Source organism: Schistocerca americana, chromosome 5 (assembly GCF_021461395.2).
Source record: "Schistocerca americana isolate TAMUIC-IGC-003095 chromosome 5, iqSchAmer2.1, whole genome shotgun sequence".
NCBI classification, from domain to species: Eukaryota; Metazoa; Arthropoda; class Insecta; order Orthoptera; family Acrididae; genus Schistocerca; species Schistocerca americana.
This window is the reverse complement of record NC_060123.1, coordinates 64045443-64067710: the sequence shown is the minus strand read 5'-3', so window position 1 is coordinate 64067710 and position 22268 is coordinate 64045443. Positions and strand designations below refer to the sequence as shown.

Here is a 22268-nt window from a genome sequence, read left to right as displayed (position 1 = left end):
GAGGAACAACAGTAAGCAACATGATGAGCAGTTTTTAAGACGGCATCCAAAGCCAATCTATATCTGTACTGATGGCTCCCAAACTAGTGACTTTGCTGTAAGGACATACGACATACCATGCCTGCAGAAGTCTGGGCTATTCAAATTACCAATAGGGAAAAGTGTCATGGCTGATGGAGCCTGTAACTCTACTAGAAACACTACATTTCTGCTTGTGCATGACAGCCTCTCAAGTTTGCCTATTCAGTGACTCATTATGTACACTAACAGAACTTAAAAAAATTTAAGACCTGTTTGAATGAAAATACCAGTTTATACAGGATTATAAAAGTCCTAGAATCTATGCGTTATGAAGACCATACCGTTAACTTTGTTGGGTATAATCACTCTCTGGGATCATTGGCGATGAAGCCGTTGACTGCTCAGCTAAAGAAGTTTTCGCGACAGGACATTCTACTGGACTGCAGCCCCAATAAGCAGATTACCGACGTGTACTGCAAAGAGGCAGGACAGAAGACTGAAGACGGGAATGGGCGAAAACGATAACATGCAAAGGCAAGAAGTACACAATAATTCACCTGTCAGTCCCCCACATCACGAAATCCCACATACATTCAGTGTCTTGGCACCTCGTCTCTTTTATAGGGAGTCTCAAATTTGGCGACGGATGTTTCTGTAAACATTTTGAAAGACTGCACATCGTACCCACACACCTTACTGCTCTTGCGAAGACTAGGCGCTTCAGTCCGGAAACGCGCTTCTGCTACGGTCGCAGGTTCGAATCCTGCCTCGGGCATGGATGTGTGTGATGTCCTTAGGTTAGTTAGGTTTAAGTAGTTCTAAGTTCTAGGGGACTGATGACCTCAGATGTTAAGTCCCATAGTGCTTAGAGCCACTTTGTCTTGAGGAAGAGGATACAGATTTGTCACGTCCCGGCACAGCTCCCGGATACCAATATAGAGTTGGTTGAGCCTGCGTGGCGCAATCGGGACGTTGATGACAATTATGGTTCAAATGGCTCTGAGTACTATGGGACTTAACATCTTAGGTCATGAGTCCCTTAGAACTGAGAACTACTTAAACCTAACTAACCTAAGGACATCACACACATCCATGCCCGAGGCAGCATTCGAACCTGCGACAGTTGCGGTCGCGCGGTTCCGGACTGCAGCGCCTAGAACCGCACGGCCACCGCGGCCGGCGACAATTATGGGTTTGTGGTTCCCTTTAACTAGCCTTTATTACGGAGGTGAGAGGGAGTAGAATCCCCTGGACTGTGTAGGGGCGTGTAGGAGGTGTAGATACATTAGACAGTACTTTCAATTGGTAGCGGGCACAAGGGGGGAATTGGCAGAACTGAACTGTCAGAACAGTAAGGTGAGATTTCTCCTTTAACGCAATTTATTGAACTAATATCACAAAGGGCATGTGAGGTGTCAGACCCTTCCCTTACCCTGTACACTTCTGTAGATTCAGCCAGAATCTCCACTTCTCACTCTATGTCGGAAACGACTACTCACGAGAACTACCACCTTTGAATTCACTCTTCGTTTAAATAATGGACCATTGTCCTATCTCACAGGAGACAAGCACCAGCCAGTGTCTTGTTCCTTCTATTGGTGAAACTAACTGTAGAGGCTACTTGAGACATAGACAAACTGTCCGTGTTCAAAACTATTCCAATGCAAAACTTCTACTTAACTGACAGTTGTAGTTACGTCCACCAGAGCATCACCGTCTCCTCGTAGTTGCAGTTACTATAGACTCATCAGTAGCGGCTGCTACCTTCTCGATGCTGCCGGGCCTCGTCTGCTTGTGTCCTCTTCAACTTCTGCGACGACTCTGCTTCTTGCTGCTCGTGGATGCCCTTAAATCCCCATTTCGAAGGTCTGCCCTGCTCGGATGCAGCTCTCGCATTCGCTTTCTCTAACTTATTTTTCGGTCTTCCCGGACATTTCGTCGCTGTGGACCTATATGGGTTTCGATATGTCCGGCAGAGTCCCGGGGCGGAAAGTTCCTTCTCGCCCTCCAACGTCCGAGAGACGCGCTGTTCGTATCCTCGACGTGTTTACTAGCTCACGCTATTTGTACTGTGTGACTTTCCCTTCCGTGTCTGTGGAACTTCGGGTTGCACCGCACGGCGTCAGCGTAAGAAATACTGGCTGAACCTTTACATTATGAATAGCTATGTCATTTTGTTAATTAAATCCTCTGGGGACCTGACAGATTAGCTTTTATTTGGGTGTCTCAGACTGCATGGAAATACTACGATACTTTTACAAGAACTTTTGCAGCCTGGACATCCGTTGCCAACCTGCATGACAGCTTTGTTAGTAACACAGGGTGTAACGCCGGAAATGCATATCCTCCTATTTCCATCTATTGTACTATAAATTTTTTTCCTTATTTTGTTACCTGAAGATATGACGTTTCTGTGTCTTTGTATATTGTAATTGTTTTACTATTTGTATATACATGCATTTATGTCGATGTATAATTGGTTTGTTTTGTAAATACTATTTGTATTTTTACGCTGGGTCTTGCCTAGGGAAAACTATGCTATCGAACGAATACATCGATAGGTCGTGTGGAGAACCAAAGTGTTTAGGATCTTTGGTAATGTGAACTCGGCCGCGTGGAGCGCGGGCAGAGAGGGTCTGGCTGGAGTAGTGCGGTTGAGCAGGGGTGTTGTGTGACGCTCCCGCGAGTTGCCGCGCTTTCGGGGTTTGGCAGCATGTAATTGCGCTCGACTGGCTATGTTAGACTCTGACATGGTGTCGCGGGCGGGAAGCGTTAGCTGGCGCACATCAAGAGCCCGTTTCGCCTGGTGACCGTGTCGAGAAGAAGGCGCGCCAACATCCAGCTTCTGCAGCAGCGACGGCCGACAATGAGTGACTGTCGCCACCTCCTCGATCGACGACTTCAAACCTTCAATCAACCAACAAGGAAGACTGGTAGCACGTAAAGTTTTAGAACTGTATGGCAGACCTCAGCTTTTCAAACAGTTAAATTTTTCTCACTAAATTACAGCAACGTAGCATGAACCTTTGTTGCTCATTGTCCCAATTGCATTACCAAGCAGGGTCCCTTCCTTTTCCGGAATGAACCCGAGTGTCGTTGAAATTCAAACGCCAGCATTAAAGTAATATCATTCGATTTCACTGCTTTAATTTCAAAGTTCAGTTAAGGTATTCATAGCTGGCTACAATATTTAGATTACACAAGCACAAATTAAGAGTGCGAGTTTTGTTACCATATTTTAGCTTACCTATGACTGCAGCTCAGCTTGGTACGTACTAAATTTTACTATTGTTAATTGTTCAGAATCATTTAATTCAAGTTCAAAGTTAAATCTCTTATTTCTAAATCGCGCAGATTCAAGTGGCTTTTGAAATGATTGTTGAGATAGCCCAAGACTAACCGTATTTTACTGAATTTCGATGTGCTTGAGAAACAAAGCTCACTATTAATTTCAGTCACTAAATTAACTTTCAATTTTCCAGTTTTGTTAATTCTTTTGCTAAATTAAGTCAGAGTGTAGCGAAATTTATTACTTCTGACAAACTTTCAGTTTTCACACTACACGTGTCAACTTTCAGTTGCCACGCTTCTAGCGCTAATTATATGTGTAATAACCTTTCTTTTTCAGTTACTATAGTAATTGTCCATAGGACTGGCGACCGTAATTTCCCCCAAATCTCAAACATCTAATTAACGCTAGTTAATTGTTAACGTAACGGCCGCACATTTACTTTCTTTATTAACTTTACCCCTTTTCAAAATTAATTTCCACCAGTTTCATTTGCATTTTTCCTTTCATTTAGATGTAGCCCTTTCCTCCCTCTTTACCGACAGATTAACTTCGGTGACGATTGCTTTTCCCAAATTTCCATTAGGTACACGCGGTTTAATTTTTCACTGTCATTAAGGTCGATAAGTGAGGAGGAGGTTACAAGGGTCACAGCATTTTCATCTAGTTGTATCGATGCACTGTTACCGCAGGTATCCACACCTAAGACCAACGTATCACAGACAATGGACTGTAAAAAAGTGTTCTGTAACGATGATTATACTATATTGGTCAATCTACAACTGTATATGTTCTCTCTACAATGTGTTTGTTTGTGTGTGTGTGTGTGTGTGTGTGTGTGTGTGTGTGTGTATGTGTGTGTGCGCGCGCGCGCAAACAAATATTCTAACAGTAATTTTCTTGCATTTTATGAAAGAATAAGCTAGCTGTGTGGTGTAAGCTAAAGGCCTATAAAATTAAAGAAAAAGAAACATAATGAGGTAGTTGAAACTGAACTGTAGCCTGGGATGTGTTTAGGTAACACGCTGGTGGGTCACTATAGAGCCACGTCTCCTGTAAAAGTCAACACTGCCACGCTATGCAAAGAAATAAACAGTATACCAATTTTTAAAAAAATTTATTTCACGTTTTTTGGAAATTTAAGAAGTCCTTTTCAATTTCTCACACAGGTTATTAAATGTTAATCGTTAACACAGGTAATTGTATCGAACTAGGTTACCACGCACAACACTCTGGAGTTAGTGGTTACAGACGGCTACGACGACACAGTCTCCAGTTTGCCAGACACTACTGGACACGCCACCGAGTGCTCAGCGCCGGCCCTGCCCCTTGCAGGCCCGCCGGTGCACCTCCAGCCGGTCCGGGTAGAAGGTGCGGCCGCAGCCGTGGCACGGCACCAGCTGCTGCAGGTGCGACTGCCACGCCGCCTCCACCGTCGCCTCGAGGTCGAGGCCGCCGCTCTCTGCAACCGAAAGCAACGCCAGCCGTGTGCTCACTGGGGCCCTGTTCTCTATCTTCCTGCCGCTCTGACAGGCGAGCGCACCGAGTGACATTGTTTTCGAAGGAGAGCCCCCACATTATTCTGTAAGCATTTCAGAAACGATGCTGTACGGTTCTAGCGAACCGAGACGCTGTTGTCTGTTCTCCTCCAGTCAAACGCAGTCTACCGCAGATCCGCACGTGCGCACTGCAGCGCGCACAGCGGCACGAACCTGAAGTAGCTAGCAGCTGACATGGGCACGCTGTTGTTTGCAGTACCGAAAAGTGTATTTAGAGTATGTAGTACTGTTCAAATTTCGCTGACCCTGTTTTTATGCATTATTAATAGCGATATATAATTTGGCTGTGTTCTGGAAACTGCCACAAATGTCACATTAAGTCATTTTATTCTCATTCACGTCGACGTCTTGTTTTGGGTTTTACGTTACAGTATATGAGTTAGGAATGGTGTGTAGTACCACAGCACACAAACACATCTATAAAAGCACCTGAAGAATTCGTCATTTTTTTCCGTCGTTTCTTAGTTGCTTCAAAATTCATGGAGGTATACTTCCATGAACCCAAAAAATTGTTTAAGAGAGAGTCAAAGAATAAGAAGATGCATAGAATGTGGTTGTAACTCTCTCCTAGAGATCCAAACGATGTAGTAGCCTACTTCCCTGTATGATACATCAATGATTTGGGTCTTAAAAACAAAATTTAAGAAAACGCCTTTTCGAGAACATGTGGTGAGTGCAGCTATTGAAGTTTGTCATAGTTCATAACATGCATCTGATGAATCAAAATGTTTCATATATGGTAGTATAGTCTAAAAATGTTATGGCGCGGATCTTTCATCTCTGTCTACTGTTGTTAAGGATTCGATCGCAGATAAATACTTGTAACAAGCAAGAGTAGAAAGACGATTGGTGCTAGTTTCATTCGCAGTAATTTAAGTTTGCTAATAGATTCCTGTCTGACACACGCTCTGAAATAGCTACGTATTCGGGGAAAAAATGTTGAATTATTTGTGACAAAAAAATACAAATGTTACAGTCAGTTGTTTCAAGCAAAGCAACGTCACCTTTCATTTCTGACCCCGCCGGGAATCGAACCCGGGAACCCGGGCGTGGGAAGCGAGAACGCTACCGCACGACCATTTTAGCACTACAATTTAGAGACTTAACCACTTGGTTACGACAGCTCACTTGCAGCCGCTGCTTTGTTCTTGATAATTTTAATCGACAGAGATGCAGGCTGACTTTGTTGCCGAATGATGTGGGCGTAGGTCGTAAATGCATGAAATTTGGTAAGATTTCCACTATCAGTCTTCACAAAGCTCCTTCCAATTGCTACGTAAGAGTTTTAAACGCATACGCGAAGTCATCGGTAATTTCAACTAACACTCATTCAATATACGTGAGCACAGCCGACCTTCGGAAATTTGATGATTTTTTACACTCTCAATTACGTAAAAATAACATTTATTTCGTGAGAATATTGACCGAAAGTGTTTTTTATGTTATAATCATTACTGTAACAAAACATAAAACATATTTCTAACAAAGGAAAAAGGTCTATCATGAAATCACTTTCCACTCAGATGCATTCTGGTGATCCTTGAGTAAAACATCACACTAAATCCGAAACTAAAAGCACTCAATAATTCTAAAATAACAAATTCTAGCTGTAAAAAAAATCACACCAAATCGAACGAGTGGCCATACCAAAAACTAACCACCTCTGAGTTCAGCTGTTGGAAGATCGGCGGTAGGACTTAACAGGTCTCAGAAGCTTACAGAATAGCAACTTCGGATAAATAACCGAAAATGACGTCACTACCGAGGATAACCTAGCGCACCGATCGGTATGAACGGTACAGAATAGGGCCCAAGGACTCGGAGCGGCTAATATGTTGTCACCGTGTGAGCTGAGATGAAACTCTCGAGCTTTTGACAGCTGTCGTCCTGAGACGTTCAAACTTTTGGCTACTGGGATAGGCGAGGCGTCCGTCTTGGGGTAAGTTTGTGCCGCAGCCTTGCTGCTCGCAGGGAGAATTTCCCCTGCAGCTGTTCAGATCACTCAAGGTAGTTCACGACGACTGTCGAGGGCATTGCTGGCAGTACCTCAAATGGCGAGAAGTTAACGGCGTTAAGCGATTTTGGACTTTAAACTTAAATAATTCCAAAAACTAATAACATTAGTGTACCTATATTGGATAATAGAATGCAGTCGAATGAAATCAGGTGACGCTGAGGGAATTAGATTAGGAAATGAGACACTTAAAGTAGTAATGAGTTTTGCTGTTTGGGAATCAAAATAATTGATGATGGTCGAAGTACAAAGGATACAAAATGTAGACTGGTAATGGCAAGAAAAGAAATTTCTTAACATTGAGTATAGATTTAAGAGTCAGGAAGTCCTTTCTGAAAATATTTGTACGGAGAATAGCCAGGTATGGAAGTGAAACATGGACAATAAACAGTGTAGGCAAGTAGAGAATAGAAGCTTTTGAAATGTGCTGCTACAGAAGAATGTTGAACATTAGATAGGTAGATCACGTAACTAATGAGGAGGTACTGAACCGAATTCGGGAGAAGAGAAATTGGTGGTACAGCCTGACTAGAAGAAGGGATCGGTTGGTAGGATATATTCTGAGTCATCAAGGGATCACTGGAGGCAAGCGTGGAGGGTAAAAATCGTAGGGGGATACAAAGAAATGAATATAGTAAGCAGATTCAGAAGGATGTAGGCTGCAGTACGTACTGGGAGATGAAGAGGCTTGCACAGGATAGAGTAGCATGGAAAGCTGCATCAAACCATTTTCAGGACTGAAGACCACAACAACAACAACAGCAACAACAACAACAACATTTCTTTTAAAGTGTGGGTATTGACCTGTAGTATTAAAATTTTTGGCTTTTATTACCTTTTACTCTAATACACTCCTGGAAATGGAAAAAAGAACACATTGACACCGGTGTGTCAGACCCACCATACTTGCTTCGGACACTGCGAGAGGGCTGTACAAGCAATGATCACACGCACGGCACAGCGGACACACCAGGAACCGCGGTGTTGGCCGTCGAATGGCGCTAGCTGCGCAGCATTTGTGCACCGCCGCCGTCAGTGTCAGCCAGTTTGCCGTGGCATACGGAGCTCCATCGCAGTCTTTAACACTGGTAGCATGCCGCGACAGCGTGGACGTGAACCGTATGTGCAGTTGACGGACTTTGAGCGAGGGCGTATAGTGGGCATGCGGGAGGCCGGGTGGACGTACCGCCAAATTGCTCAACACGTGGGGCGTGAGGTCTCCACAGTACATCGATGTTGTCGCCAGTGGTCGGCGGAAGGTGCACGTGCCCGTCGACCAGGGACCGGACCGCAGCGACGCACGGATGCACGCCAAGATCGTAGGATCCTACGCAGTGCCGTAGGGGACCGCACCGCCACTTCCCAGCAAATTAGGGACACTGTTGCTCCTGGGGTATCGGCGAGGACCATTCGCAACCGTCTCCATGAAGCTGGGCTACGGTCCCGCACACCGTTAGGCCGTCTTCCGCTCACGCCCCAACATCGTGCAGCCCGCCTCCAGTGGTGTCGCGACAGGCGTGAATGGAGGGACGAATGGAGACGTGTCGTCTTCAGCGATGAGAGTCGCTTCTGCCTTGGTGCCAATGATGGTCGTATGCGTGTTTGGCGCCGTGCAGGTGAACGCCACAATCAGGACTGCATACGACCGAGGCACACAGGGCCAACACCCGGCATCATGGTGTGGGGAGCGATCTCCTACACTGGCCGTACACCACTGGTGATCGTCGAGGGGACACTGAATAGTGCACGGTACATCCAAACCGTCATCGAACCCATCGTTCTACCATTCCTAGACCGGCAAGGGAACTTGCTGTTCCAACAGGACAATGCACGTCCGCATGTATCCCGTGCCACCCAACGTGCTCTAGAAGGTGTAAGTCAACTACCCTGGCCAGCAAGATCTCCGGATCTGTCCCCCATTGAGCATGTTTGGGACTGGATGAAGCGTCGTCTCACGCGGTCTGCACGTCCAGCACGAACGCTGGTCCAACTGAGGCGCCAGGTGGAAATGGCATGGCAAGCCGTTCCACAGGACTACATCCAGCATCTCTACGATCGTCTCCATGGGAGAATAGCAGCCTGCATTGCTGCGAAAGGTGGATATACACTGTACTAGTGCCGACATTGTGCATGCTCTGTTGCCTGTGTCTATGTGCCTGTGGTTCTATCAGTGTGATCATGTGATGTATCTGACCCCAGGAATGTGTCAATAAAGTTTCCCCTTCCTGGGACAATGAATTCACGGTGTTCTTATTTCAATTTCCAGGAGTGTAGATTGAATAATTAAAAAATATTATCTGTTATTTGGTAGTTGTGGATTGTTTAAGACTCTAGGGTGACTTTGATTAGCGTGAAACTTTATCAATAACTGAAAAATAAATGTGGCATAATAATTAAATTTTAATATTAATTTCAAATTAACATACAAAGAAAGTCTAAGGACAAGATGATGTGATCACGTATTTTACGAAATTCTGAAGAAACATCCACTCTTCTCCTTTAGCACTATAAATTGGGTGACGACATTGTGTTTTACCATTACGACCAACAACCCTGTTTATAGGTAATCCTTTGGGAACTTCGTACGCTCCGTTCTAAGAACAGTATGTGGTCCTCACTCACGATCATCTTGTAGATATCTGTTTAAGGAATTTGGCATTCTGACTACTGCTTCTCAGTATATTTATTCCCTCATGAAGTTAGTTGTAAACAGTCTACTACATTTAAAAAGGAACAACGAAGTACATAATTTCAATACCAGAAGAAAAAAAATGACATTCACTACTCTGCATTAAAGTAGTCTTTAGCACAAAAAAGGTGCACAACGCTGCAACATAAATTTTTGATCACTTATTCAGTGAATATAAAAAGTCTGACAGACAGCAAAGTAAAAGTTTCTTCTACACAATTGCTTCTATTCCGTAGATGAATTTCTATTATTGCAATGTGTAAAAGGTGATGGATAGGAATTGCTAACTCACATCTGAATATTAATCAAGAAAGTAAAATAAAATAAAACAAACATTAATTTTCAGCATCCAGCCATATTTAGAAAATAATCTGGGATATGAATGTAAAATTACTCGTTCCACATCATTAGGATTATTTGTGGAAAATGATCTGTGAAACACAAAGCTAATGAACTAACTATTAATGTTTATTTTTCCATTTGAAATTGATGTGAGACACAATTCTCAAACATCCAGGCTGTACTTCGAATCACCCTATTTTCGCCTTTACACTCGCAACATTTTCACACTGAAAACATCTATAATCTCGGCTGTATGATGCAACAAACAGAAGTACGACCTAAGTTCAAGTTGATAAGTTAACGTGCTCACTCTTTCAACAATGACTTCTTTGCGCCATCACTAAATTGTTAGAGACAATTCTTGCTGCATCCACAATGTCACATCGTTTGTGCATTCATTAGGATACATTTTTGCTGCAGTTCACGAATGTTTGTTCATAAAATAATCGGTCCGAAAAAGACCGTTGATTTCACTCCAGTTCTACCAACAATTTGGAAAGTTTTATTTACCATATTTTACGGACTGTAAGACTCTGTCAACATTGGATTCAATTGGCAGCAGCAGTGCATCGATGTGATGAACATGAGTTGCAGGGATTCACAAGTAGTTAGTTTCTTAATAGCAAAAAATAAAAAGCCGTTCATGTGATGCGGGCTATAAATTGAAAGTAATTGCATATGCAGAAGAACATTAAGACACAGGAACTGAGCGGCATTTTGGCCCTCCACCAACAGAAAAAACCATTCGCGATTGGTAGGCTAATTACGAAGTAACGAAGCACTGAATGCAAAATGGCCGAAACTAGAAGATGACTTATTGAAATGGAGTCAAGGACACCGTCAAAATGGCACTGGAATTAATACAAAAATGATTCAAATACACGCTCGTAAGCTAGCGCTACAATGGAACTTTGAAGTTGGTTGGTGCTACAGGTTTATGAATTGTCATGGACTTAGGATGCGAACCAAAACGAAAAGATCTCAGAAGATGTAAGAGTGTGAAGAGAAAGTATTTCCTTTCCATCGCTTTATTATCAACATCAAAAGAAAACTACCGTGGAACCATGCCAAATAGCGAAATGGACGAAACTCTTCTGACATTTGATGTGCCGAGTAACAGAACTGTTGCCGTGAAAGGTGCTAAAACTGTAACTATAAAAACAAGTGGACATGGAAAAAAGCGCTATACTGTTGTCCTTCCTGTTGTACTGACGGTACTAAACTTAATCCAATGATCAAATTCAAGCGAAAACAATGCCAAAGCCTGAAATACCATCAGGTGTCACGTACATGACAATGGCTGGATGGACACGAGGCTCGTGTGAAATTATGGATAAACAGAGTGTGGGAAAGAAGGAAAGGTGCTTTATTGAAGATAAGTTCTCTTCTTGTTCTAGATCAGTTTAGTGGTCATTTGAAAGATTCTGTGAAAGAGAAACTGAGACAGAGAAATATAAAGCTTGCTGTTATTCCTGGAGAACTTACTTCACAGTTGCAACCTCTTCATGTCTCGATAAATAAACTATTTAAAGTGTATAGGAGAGAGGAACGAAACAAATGGATGATGGATGAAACGTAACACCAGTTTAAAACGACCTACAATCGAACAAGTGTATCAGTGGGCAAAACAGTTGTGGTCTAGAGTGAGAGAAGACATTACTGTTAAATCTTTCACGAAGTGCGGCTTAAGTAACGCTCTCGATGGCAGTGAAGACCATCTTACATATATGAAGAGGACAACGATGACGATGAAGAGGAGGAGGAAGAATAATAATAAGAAGAAAGTTCAGATGACGATTTTCAGGGATTTTAAAAGTCAGTTCGGTTTTATAAACTAAGAATTTGTTTTAGCCTGGCCGACAGGTCATTTTATCGATAATGCCTAACTTCCCACAGAAGGTCTACACAAATCAGCTGTAAAAATTACATCAGAAAAGTAGAAGTGTTCGACTTTCGCATGAAAGAAGCATATCGCAATGAAGGAGGAGTCAGAACGGGTGTGGTGACTTCCAACTCTGGAAGAACACGTACGGAAATGGTTTACTCAATGCAGAGGACAGGACGTGCCCGTTGGAAGTCATACCCTTCAGAACATTGAAAGGGTCGCCGCAAATGACTAACATTTTAAGAAACGCATAACCTCGTTCTCAAGGTGAATGTGAAGGATGTGCGACACTTTTTGCTCAGGACGGAAAAATACATGAAACTGAGATTTTCCTATATAGTTACAGAAATTTGTGTCTGCTTTTCGTTTGAAAAAATTAAAATGAATAAAAAATAAAACTGGTAAAAATAATCTGAGTTCTAGCTGCTATTTTCTGCTTCCCTTTGTACAGAAATAGGTTTGTTATTGAAACTACAGTGTCATTTTTTAACTAATACTCTTATTCAGCTTTTTCCCAATTCCAACTTGATCAGCCAAACACCCCTTTTACAGAGCTCTCAATTACTCGAACTTCCTGTTAGCTCCCTTCAACTTCTTCCTGGCATTTCACCTTTCAGTTTTAGTATATTTCTCGGATTGTTTTGAAAAAAGTTTCAATGCCAATGTTATCAAATGTTATACCACTACAATGATCTTCTCAACAGCTACTTGCTGTCAACAGAAAGTACCTGCTTCAGCATCTCAGTTGTTCCAAGAGTTAAATACGATTAAACATACAACAAAACAGCGCGCCCCTCTGTGTACTGTCAATTGCAGAAAACCTCGTTTCGGTATCGGAATGAATGGGGTGTTGCGCCTTACCCTCTCACTTTGTATAAGCGAGGCACCAGTGTAGAGAAGTTTCCAGAGGTGTGTTTGTGTACCGAACGTTCTGGGCGCTACTACCTCGCGTATACAGGAAGCGGAAAGATAACCCGACAATGAGGTCAGAACCGGGTAGCAGACATCGAATCGAGCAAAATGTACCAAATGACGAGAGGTCGGAAATGCAGCGTTATGGGACGACTGCCAATCAGACGCGAGCCAGCTGAACTTTGACCAGAAAACGAACATGTCTGGGAGTACATAGCAGTGTGCTCTGTCCGACTGAGCTGCTGCTGCTGCGTTCTTCGAGGGGATGAGCCAGCTAGTTCAGCGATGCCTATTTTGTGGCGATGTTGGAGGCAGAAATTTAAATAGTGTGTTTAAAATTTAATTTCTCTTTTCGTTTTCACCACTGTCTTGGTTGACACTGATCACATGTATTTATTAGAATAAAAGTTCATTTGCGTTTTCTGTAAATTACTAAGAATTACAGTATGTGGCCTTTAGATTTAATTTTCAATAACATTGGACATTACTGTGCCACACCTATGTCGACTATCCTACTGCAGTACTGTTTTTTACAGCACAGCTTACTATCTCAACAAAATAATGACATTATAGTACTTTTAGCGTAGTTGATCAAACAGTAAAGCTTTACCCACGAAGTCTAGCTTACAACCAGCCACGGACAGTAGAGGAAAGTTGCTTATATTGTACCGGCCCCTAATTCGCACTACTGCTTATACTACCGGACATTTAGGGAGGTCAGCGTGAACTAGGTGCTTCTTGGAGCCATATTGTCAACTACAGTATGTGTTCTGCGTGTTGAGGAACAGATCGTTTAAGACTGCGTTGATTTTGTAGTAGCCTTTTTTGTAATTTTTTTGTGCACATGGTCAAGAGAATCACTGTTAGAAGGTAAACGGCAATTTGATGTTTTATTTATGGGCGAATATTAATGAAATAACGATTTTTTTCAAATAGTTAGGAATCTGTATTCGTTGCGGTTCGTTTGTAGAAAACTGACAAAGAGAAAATTACGAGGTTGTCCCTAATGTACCACTGCAAGTTTCCGATATTGCACCGGTAGAATTTAAGAATCTTGCTCGTAAATAAAGCTTTAAAAATGTGTTTAGTATTATTAGGGCAACGTAATGTTTAGAGACGACGTGGTGAATGTTCTAATGCGTTCTTTACCATAAGTTAGAGTGCCCAGACGTCCCGTATCTTACGGGATCGACCCTTTTTTAGCTTCAGTGTACCATTGTCCCGACAAAACAGCTACGGTTGCTACATTGTACCGTTTTTTATTAATCGTCGAGTATATTTTGAAGAGTCCGCCCCTAGTGGTCTCGCGGTAGCGTTCTTGCTTCCCGAGCACGGGGTCCCGGGTTCGATTCCCGGCGGGGTCAGGGATTTTTCCTGCCTCGAGATGACTGGGTGTTGTTGTGTCGTCTTCATCATCATCATTCATCCCCATTACGGTCGGAGGAAGGCAACGGCAAACCACCTCCATTAGGACCTTGCCTAGTAAGGCGGTGCGGGTCTCCCGCATCGTTCCCCTACGCTCTGTAAAGAAGCATGGGACTTCATTTTCATTTCATATTTTGAAGAAGCGTGTTTTTAAACAACGCGTAGCGTAACCAAATGGAGAACAAATGTGGTCATTACCAAAGAATAAAGTAAATAGCCGGCCGAAGTGGCCGTGCGGTTAAAGGCGCTGCAGTCTGGAACCGCAAGACCGCTACGGTCGAAGGTTCGAATCCTGCCTCGGGCATGGATGTTTGTGATGTCCTTAGGTTAGTTAGGTTTAACTAGTTCTAAGTTCTAGGGGACTTATGACCTCAGCAGTTGAGTCCCATAGTACTCAGAGCCATTTGAACCAATAAAGTAAATAGGCTGATTAAATAAAACTGAACGAGAAGTTCTATGGTTGGTGTCACAGAGTGGCAATATTTGTACTCTATGGTTAGTACTACGTAATGATAGCGGATTGCAGCTTTTCCATGGTGTGCAGAAGTTGGTAACGGCGCGATGGATCACAGGAAATCCAGACGACCAATCCCAATTTCGTTCTTCATTTGTTTCGATGCCGACTCCGCGCACTAAACCACGAGTAGTTTATCAGTTTGTGTTTCTTTTTGCATTGTCTGTTGCCTCAGGTCACCGCGTTTAGAAGTGTAATTCAATTGATTTTAGACGGCTAGAGTCGCAGATTACGTTGCCTAGTGTAATATACTGCAAACTTCCGTATTATAATACGGCAGAAAAGCGTTATGGGAAGTGGAGTTCAAATGAACTGCATTTAGCAGCAATGCGTTAATCAAGGGTAGTGAAGATGTTGATCTAAGGATAAGTGAAGACAAAACTAAATACCTGGTTACTACTAGAATGCCAACAGCAGTAGATCAGGAAATGTTAAGAGTTGGAGACATGCAGTTTGAAAAAATGAACACATTTAAGTATCTAGGCGTGGACATCACTTCGAGAAATGAGATTGAATCCGAACTGAAGAAGAGATTACGCGCGGGAAATGCGTGCTACTTCTCACTGAATAGATTGCTTTCATCACGGATATTGTCTAGGAATTTAAAGATTTTCTACCAGTTATGCTGTATGGGTGTGAGACTTGGTCTCTCACTGTGCAAAATGAAAAGCCGTTTCGAGTATTTGAAAACAAAATTTTGAGGAAAATTTTCGGAGCAAAAAGGGATGACATTAGCGGAGAGTGGTGAAAACTGCGTAACGAAGAGGTTCACGTGCTCTATTCAAGCCCTGACATAATCAGTATTATTAAATCACGTAGGCTGCAATGGGCGGGTCACGTAGCTCGAATGGATGAGGGCAGGGCAGCGAGCAGAGTACTGGTAGGGCACCTAGAGGGAAAACGTCCTGTGGGGAGACCGAGGCGTAGATGGGAGGACAATGTGAAGGCTGATTTGAGGAGCCTAAGTATTGAAGGCGAATGGAAAGAAATAGCCCAAGACAAGGACAGATGGCGAAAATACGTTGCTGCGGTAATGGACTCTCGAGTCCGGTATGACCAGTGAGTAAGTAAGTAAGTGTTTAAAAGGCGCCTAAGCCGGCACTAAGAGGCATGCAGAAAATAAAAACAAAAATGCAAACGGGGATGAAAAAAATGTTTGCTCACAGTACAAGTGTTTTCCAGAGAAGTTGAAAGCGAAATGATAGAGCGTATTCTTATATTTCAAGACACGATCTTCAGTTTACCCACGTCGGACGTACGAAAACATACGATTGACAATGCTGAACGAAACAGATTTCCCCATCACTCGAGTATCGATACTTTTCGTTCATTTCCTTGTCCCTACTCGAATCTAAGTTTAGTACCAATGTTCTTCCTGCTTTCACTAATGTGGAAGAGCCAGCGTGTACGATACGGCTGTCGTGTCCCGAGTGCCGCATTAGCATGAGCGGGCCGGCCGGCCAGGGGTGAAGGACCGGCGCGACATCGACCGGCGCCGCCGCCGGCGTGGGACCAGCCGGTGCCTGGACGTGGACGTGGACGACCCCCGACTTGTAGTCCTGCATCAGCAGGGGGACGCGGCGGACACACTCCAGCGCCCTGCTACCGCCCCCTCCCGGCTGTAGCGTCTCCAGCACGTACACCATTCCGTACGTCACATCCGGTCTGTGTCTGGATGCAAGACTTCCTTGCAGGTAGAGCTTTAAAGCCGCTATCTTGACGGAGCAAAATCGACAGATGTAAAGTGCTCCAAGGAAGGGTGACAGGACCCTCACTCTTCACAATATATACAAATGATCTGTTGTATTAAGTCGAAAGCTCCATGAGGCTGTTTGCCGATGATGCGACTGTCTGTAAGAAAACAGCAATGCCACAAGACAGTATCGATTCGCAGAATGACCTCCACAGGAATGATAAATAATGCAGGCTCTGGCAGGTGACCCTGAACGTAAATAAATGTGCACCACTGGCCATGACAATTGCTACACCAAGAAGAAATGCAGATGATAAACGGGTATTCATTGGATAAATATATTATACTAGAACTGACAAGTGACTACGCAACTTGGGTGCATAGATCCTGAGAAATCAGTAGCCAGAACAACCACCTCTGGCCGTAATAACGGCCTTGATACGCCTGGGTCTTGAGTCAAACAGAGCTTGAATGGCGTATACAGGTACAGCTGCCCATGCAGCTTCAACACGGTACCACAGTTCATCAAGAGTAGTGACTGGCGTATTGTGACGAGCCATTTGCTCGGCCACCATTGACCAGACGTTTGCAGCCGGTGAGAGATCTGGAGAATGTGCTGGCCAGGGCAGCAGTCGAACATTTTCTGTATCCAGAAAGGCCCGTGCAGGACCTGCAACATGCGGTCGTGCATTATCCTGCTGAAATGTAGGATTTCGCAGGGATCGAATGAAGGGTAGAGCCACGGGTCGTAACACATCTGAAATGTAACGTCCACTGTTCAAAGTGCCGTCAATGCGAACAAGAGGTGACCGAGACGTGTAACCAATGGGACGCCATACCATCACGCCAGGTGATACGCCAGTATGGCGATGACGAATACACGCTTCCAATGTGCGATCACCGCGATGTCGCCAAACACGGATGCGACCATCTTGATGCTGTAAACACAATCTGGATTCATCCGAAGAAATGAAAGTTTGCCATTCGTGCACCCAGACTCGTCGTTGAGTACACCATCGCAGGCGCTCCTGTCTGTGATGCAGCGTCGAGGGTAACCCCAGCCATGGTCTCCGAGCTGATAGTCCATGCTGCTGCAAACGTCGTCGAACTGTTCGTGCACATGGTTGTTGTCTTGCAAACGTCCCCATCTGTTGACTCAGGGATCGAGACGTGGCTGCACGATCCGTCACAGCCATGCGGATAAGATGCCTGTCATCTCGACTGCTAGTGATGCGAGGCCGTTGGGATCCAGCACGGCGTTCCATATTATCCTCCTGAACCCACCGATGCCATATTCTGCTAACAGTCATTGGATTTCGACCAACGCGAGCAGCAATGTCGCGATACGATAAACCGCAATCGCGATAGGCTACAATCCGACGTTTATCAAAGACGGAAACGTGTTGGTACGCATTTCTCCTCCTTACACGAGGCATCACAACAACGTTTCACCAGGCAACGCCGCTCAACTGCTGTTTGTCTATGAGAAATCGTTTGGAAACTTTCCTCATGTCAACATGTTGTAGGTGTCGCCACTGGCGCCAACCTTGTGTGAATGCTCTGAAAAGCCAATCATTTGCATATCACAGCATCTTCTTCCTGTCGGTTAAATTTCGCGTCTGCAGCACGTCATCTTCATAGTGTAGCTATTTTAATGGCCAGTAGTGTAACATGCGAGGTCCGTTCAAAAAATCCCGGAACATTCGTAATTTCCTGCCAGTGGTGTGAAGGAGCGAAATGCGGTTGGCATCCCTGCACAAGCCTGTGTCTAACGTGTAACTGCCGGAAGTTTCATTGTTGTATGTGAGCTAGTTGTTGCTTAGTGCTGTCCTGAGTACAACGTTGTGGCGCACAGTTTGCAAATTTCGAGATGGCAGAGTTAGAGGAGCAGCGCGTCTGCATTAAATTTTGAGTGAAACCCAAGAAAACCTTTACAGAGACACACCAAATGATGCAGGAAGCTTACAGTGATGACTACTTAAGCCGTACTCGGTGTTACGAACGGTTCACACGGTTTAAAAATGGCCGGAGGAAGTTAAAGATCGCCCTCGTGAAGGACGCCCTTCGACGTCTACCGACAATGCTCACAGCGAAATTGTGCGTGCACATCGAAGACTGACTGTTCGAGAGTTTGCAGAAGAATGTAATATGTCGGTTGGACCATGCCATGAAATCCTAATGCAGCATCTTAGAATGCATCGTGCTGGCGCCATGTTCGTCGCACGGGTCATGAGTCAAGACCAGAAAGAGATTCGTCTCATAATCGGTGAAGAGTTTTTGGTTCGCGCAAATGAGAACGAGATGTTCCTGAAGAGAATCATAACCTGTGATAAGACGTAGGACTACGGTTATGATGTTGAGGACAAGGTTCAGTCTCCACAATGGGTCAGGAAATGTTCTGCAAGACCAAAAAACGCTCGTCTGCTGAGGTCAAACGTCAAAGCCATGCTGACAATTTTCTTTGACTGAAGGGTTAGTTCATCACAAATTCATTCCACAGAGACAAACTTAATCGATGGTACTAACGGGACGTGTTGCGACGCCTGCGAGAACACGTGAGAAGGGATCGGCCTGAAATGTGGCGAGACGATTCATGGCTCTTGCATCACGGTAACGCACCCACACATTCATCCCTGTCAGTGCGTGCCTATTGCATAATAAACGAGATCGCTGTGCTGCCTCATCCTCTTTACTTTCCAGAGCTGCCTCCTGCGAACTTTTTTTATTTCCAAAGTTGAAAATCCCGTAGAAAGGACGAAGATTAGCAATGATGGACGTGATAAAAGGAAATTCGCAGACGGCGTTTCGCGCGATCCAGCAAGAGGCGTACCAAGACTGCTTCCGGGAGTGGAAACGGCATTGGGAGCGGTGTATCAACTGTGGAGAAGAATCTTTGGAAGGAGAGACCATGTACGAGTACAGTAAGTGAAAGGTAAGCGTGAAAAATTTTTGTGGACAAAGCCTCAGAATTTTTTGAACAGATCTCGTATTGCGCATACACAGGAAAAGAAATCCAGTACTATACAGCTATATTACTGATGAGAAACTGCTGGAAACAGTATCTACCGTAAGATGTCTAGGAGCAACTATCCACAGCGGTCTTACGTGGAATGGACACGCAAAAAAAAAAAAAAAAAAAAAATAGTATGAAAAGCAGACGCCAGACTGACATTCACAGAAAGAATCTTTAGGAAATGTAACTCATCCACGAAAGACGTGGCTTATACGACGCTTCCTCGACCGATTCTTGAGTATTGTTCATCTGTCTGGAATCTGTACCAGGAAGGACTAATAGGAGAGGTAGGGAAGATACAAAGAAGAGCGGCACGTTTCGTCACCGGATCGTATAGTCGGCGCGAGAGCGTTACAGATATGCTCAACTAACTGCAGTGGCAGGGGCTACAAGAGACGCGATGTGCGTTAGGGAGAGGTTCTTGTAGATGAGCTTCTTGTCTGTTTAGAAGATTTAGAAACTGAGGGTGGACTAGATGTACTATGCCTGTCTGAACATCATATAGTCAAAGGTATAGAAATGGTAAATGTAGGTGGATATAAGCATTCAGCACATGTAAGTAGAGACACTACAGAGAGAGGAGGAGTTGCCATATATGTTAAAATCAGTCACAGCGTCAAAAATTTGGAAACTAAAAAATTTTGCGTAGAGCAACATATAGAAGCATGTGCATGGGAGCTTAAACTAAATAATGGCACTTTTATAATTGTAGCCGTGTATAGGTACCCATTGGGAAATTTTCAACTATTTTTGAAAAACTTGGATACTTTGTTGTGCTACCTGTCAGACAAAGGAAAGCAAATTATTGTTTGTGGGGATTTCAACATAGATTTTCTGAAAGAGACCGATAGAAAGCTTGACCTTGAAGTATTACTTGGTTCTTTCAATTTGACATCAGTTATTGATTTTCCTGCTTGGGTGGTACAGGAAAGCAGCACACTGATAACGTTTTCATAGCCCATGATAATTTCATCAAATAAAAACTTTTCCTGTTGAGAATGGTCTGTCTGATCATGATGCACAGCTAGTTACAGTATATGATATAGCTCAATACAGTAATGTGAAACAGTCCTCCAAAATAGTGCATTCCATTAACGATTTAAGTATTCAAAATTTTAGGGGAAGCTTGCAACAGTTAGACTGGGATGAGGTGTACAGGGAACATGGTGCTAATTTAAAATTTAACCTATTTCATGATACTTTTGTGAGTATATTTGAAAACAGTTTCCCTAAGAAAACAGAGAAATATAATTGTAGGAAACAATGTAAAAAGCCATGGCTTAGTAAAGAGATAAAAATATCTTGTAAACAGAAAAGGGAAATATATTTTATAGCTAGGAGGAGTAATGCTCCTGAAACAGTGAAACATTATAAGAAAAGTTATTAAGAAAAGTTATTAAAAAGTTCACAAGTATGTGCATTAGGTCTGACATTAGAACATCTGATAATAAAATTAAAACAATTTGGAATATTGTGAAAAGGGAAATAAGGCAACTGAGAGCACAGGAAGACTGTATTTCTGTCAAACACAATAAAAAGTTTGTTAACAAGAAATCAGAAGTAGAAAACATTTTTAATAATCATTTTTAAGTGTTGTAGAGAAAATAGGATCCAGTTATTCATTAGAAAATGCAAGGCAGTATATGGAAGAGGCAGTGCCTATGCAATTTGATAAAACTGAAATTCAAGCCCCCTCTCCTATAGAATATAGGAATATAATAAATTCACTCAAAAGTAAAAGTTCACATGGAACTGATGGCATTTCCAACACAGTACTGAAACCTTGTTCCCAACAAATAAGTAGGTTTTTCATCCCATGTATGTAGTAGCTCACTTAAACAGGGTATTTTTCCAGACAAACTGAAATATGCATTGTTAAACCATTGCATAAAAAAGGGGATAGATCTGATGCTAACAACTACCACCCAATCTCACTTCTGATAGCTTTATCCAAAATTCTTGAAAAAATAATGAATTCAAGAGTAGCATCACATATTTGTAAAAATTAAGTTCCAACAAAATGTCAGTTTGGCTTTCAGAAAGGCTTTTCAACAATAAATGTTATATATGCTTTCACTGATCAAATATTAAATGCATTGGATAACCGAACATCACCCATTGGGATATTTTGTGATCTATTAAAGGCTTTTGATTGTGTGAATCATGAAATTCTTCTAAATAAGCTTAAGTATTGTGGTATGAGTGGACAGCGCACAAGTGGTTTAATTCATACTCAACTGGAAGAATGCAGAAGGTTGAAATTAACAGTACAGATAGTCTGCAAAAACCAGCAGACTTCCCTAACTGGGAAGGTATCAAGAATGGTGTCCCACAAGGTTCAGTCTTGGGTCCCTTATTGTTCTTGATATATATTAACGACTTGCCACTCTATATTCATGAAGATGCAAAGGTAGTTCTTTCTGCTGATGATACAAGTATAGTAGTCACACCCAAAAAGCAAGAATCAGCTGAGGAGATTGCAAATAATGTCTTTCAGAAAAAGGACTTTCACTAAATTTTGAGGAAAAAACAGTTTATACAATTCTGTACAGTGAATGGCATAACACCATTGATAAATATAAACTATGAACGGAAGTCTGTTGCTAAGGCAGAATACTCAAAATTTCTGGGTGTGTGCATTGATGAGAAATTGAATTGGAAGAAACACATCAATGATCTGCTGAAACGGTTATGTTCAGCTACTTATGCTATTAGGGTTATTGCAAATTTTGGTGAAAAACATATCAGTAAATTAGCCTACTATGCCTATTTTCATTCACTGCTTTCATATGTCATCATATTTTGGGACAATTCGTCATTAAGAGAGAAAGTACTCATTGGACAAAACTGTATCATCAGAATAATAGCTGGAGCCCACCCAGGATCACCTTGCAGACATTTATTTAAGGAAC

The 22268-nt window shown here is 43.0% G+C and overlaps 1 protein-coding gene across 2 annotated transcripts in view; it reads right to left on the bottom strand.

Annotated features, from left to right (window-relative positions):
* Window positions 1-4408: 4408 nt before the first annotated feature.
* The window catches only part of LOC124615634 (zinc finger protein 474-like), a 266097-nt gene continuing 248237 nt past the window's right edge, over window positions 4409-22268 (bottom strand). For both annotated transcript variants that reach the window (XM_047143642.1, XM_047143643.1), the window contains one exon: window positions 4409-4772. In XM_047143642.1, coding sequence (XP_046999598.1) covers window positions 4621-4772 — 152 coding nt within the window. In that variant the 3' untranslated portion in view covers window positions 4409-4620. The remainder of the gene's footprint in view (window positions 4773-22268) is intronic.